This window comes from Penaeus monodon, chromosome 19 (genome assembly GCF_015228065.2).
Source record: "Penaeus monodon isolate SGIC_2016 chromosome 19, NSTDA_Pmon_1, whole genome shotgun sequence".
Lineage (NCBI taxonomy): Eukaryota > Metazoa > Arthropoda > Malacostraca > Decapoda > Penaeidae > Penaeus > Penaeus monodon.
In genome coordinates, this window is record NC_051404.1 from 7,921,687 (window position 1) to 7,922,518 (window position 832).

The window sequence follows — 832 nt, forward strand, 5'->3', positions numbered from 1 at the left end:
CTTTCATCCGCGCTGAGTGGGGGCCGGCGTGACCTCTCGTTTCCAGGTCAAAGCTGTGACCAAATAGGTGATTAACGAGTCTAAAACGAGTCCTAAACGAGAGAACACCTCGGTCATCTAGTAGCTCGTTTACTGAATTATCCTCCCCGCGTAAGCATGGAAGGCGCAAGTGATCGAATATCCCGTAATATTGACAAATATTATCCCATATTAGGTGTACGCGGGGCGGGGTTAGCGGGCAATCAGCTGAGGGAGTTCGAGAGACGGGGACGAGAGGGTTCAGTGGGCTGGAGACCCTCGTGACGATCGCACGTGGAATTCCGGGCTCTTTTGCCTCTCTCGTTCGACACCGGGTAAGGTGGGAGAGAGACTGTTGGGGTAAACGTGGGATTCGTTGAGAACGGAGAGGGAGTGAGACTGAGAGACAGTGACTGCGTTCATTCATTTTTCGTTGTTGCGATACAAGTAAAATCTGAATTTGTCGTTTTTTTTGGGTGGGGTATGGTTAAATTTGTATTTTTAAGAATTTGTGAAGGTCGGATATGTCCTATTTAAAAAAAAAGGTTACAGATTATTCTTGCATTTATTCGTTTGATCTTTCTCTCGCTCGACAGATGTTCAGGCTTGCCTAATCATGGAAAGACGTCGCATGGCAGTCCATGAGCTCTGAAACGCGACGGCCGCCGAGCGAGTGCGTCGAGTGATGTGAACACGAGCCAGGCAGCGATCCAAGCTTTTGCGACGAGCGGACAGACTCCAGCAGCAACCATGGCCAGGTCGGAGGAGCGGGTGGTCGAGCAGGACGGCGCGGCGTCGCTGCGGGACAGCGTAG

General features: G+C 51.3%; 1 protein-coding gene across 1 annotated transcript in view; it reads left to right on the plus strand.

Annotated features, from left to right (window-relative positions):
* Nucleotides 1-262: 262 nt before the first annotated feature.
* LOC119585044 (helix-loop-helix protein delilah-like) overlaps nucleotides 263-832 on the plus strand; it is a gene marked incomplete in the record, with an annotated part of 1,871 nt that continues 1,301 nt past the window's right edge. Inside the window, 2 exon segments of the mRNA XM_037933661.1 lie at nucleotides 263-353; nucleotides 615-832. Of these exon segments, the coding sequence (XP_037789589.1) occupies nucleotides 769-832 (64 nt within the window).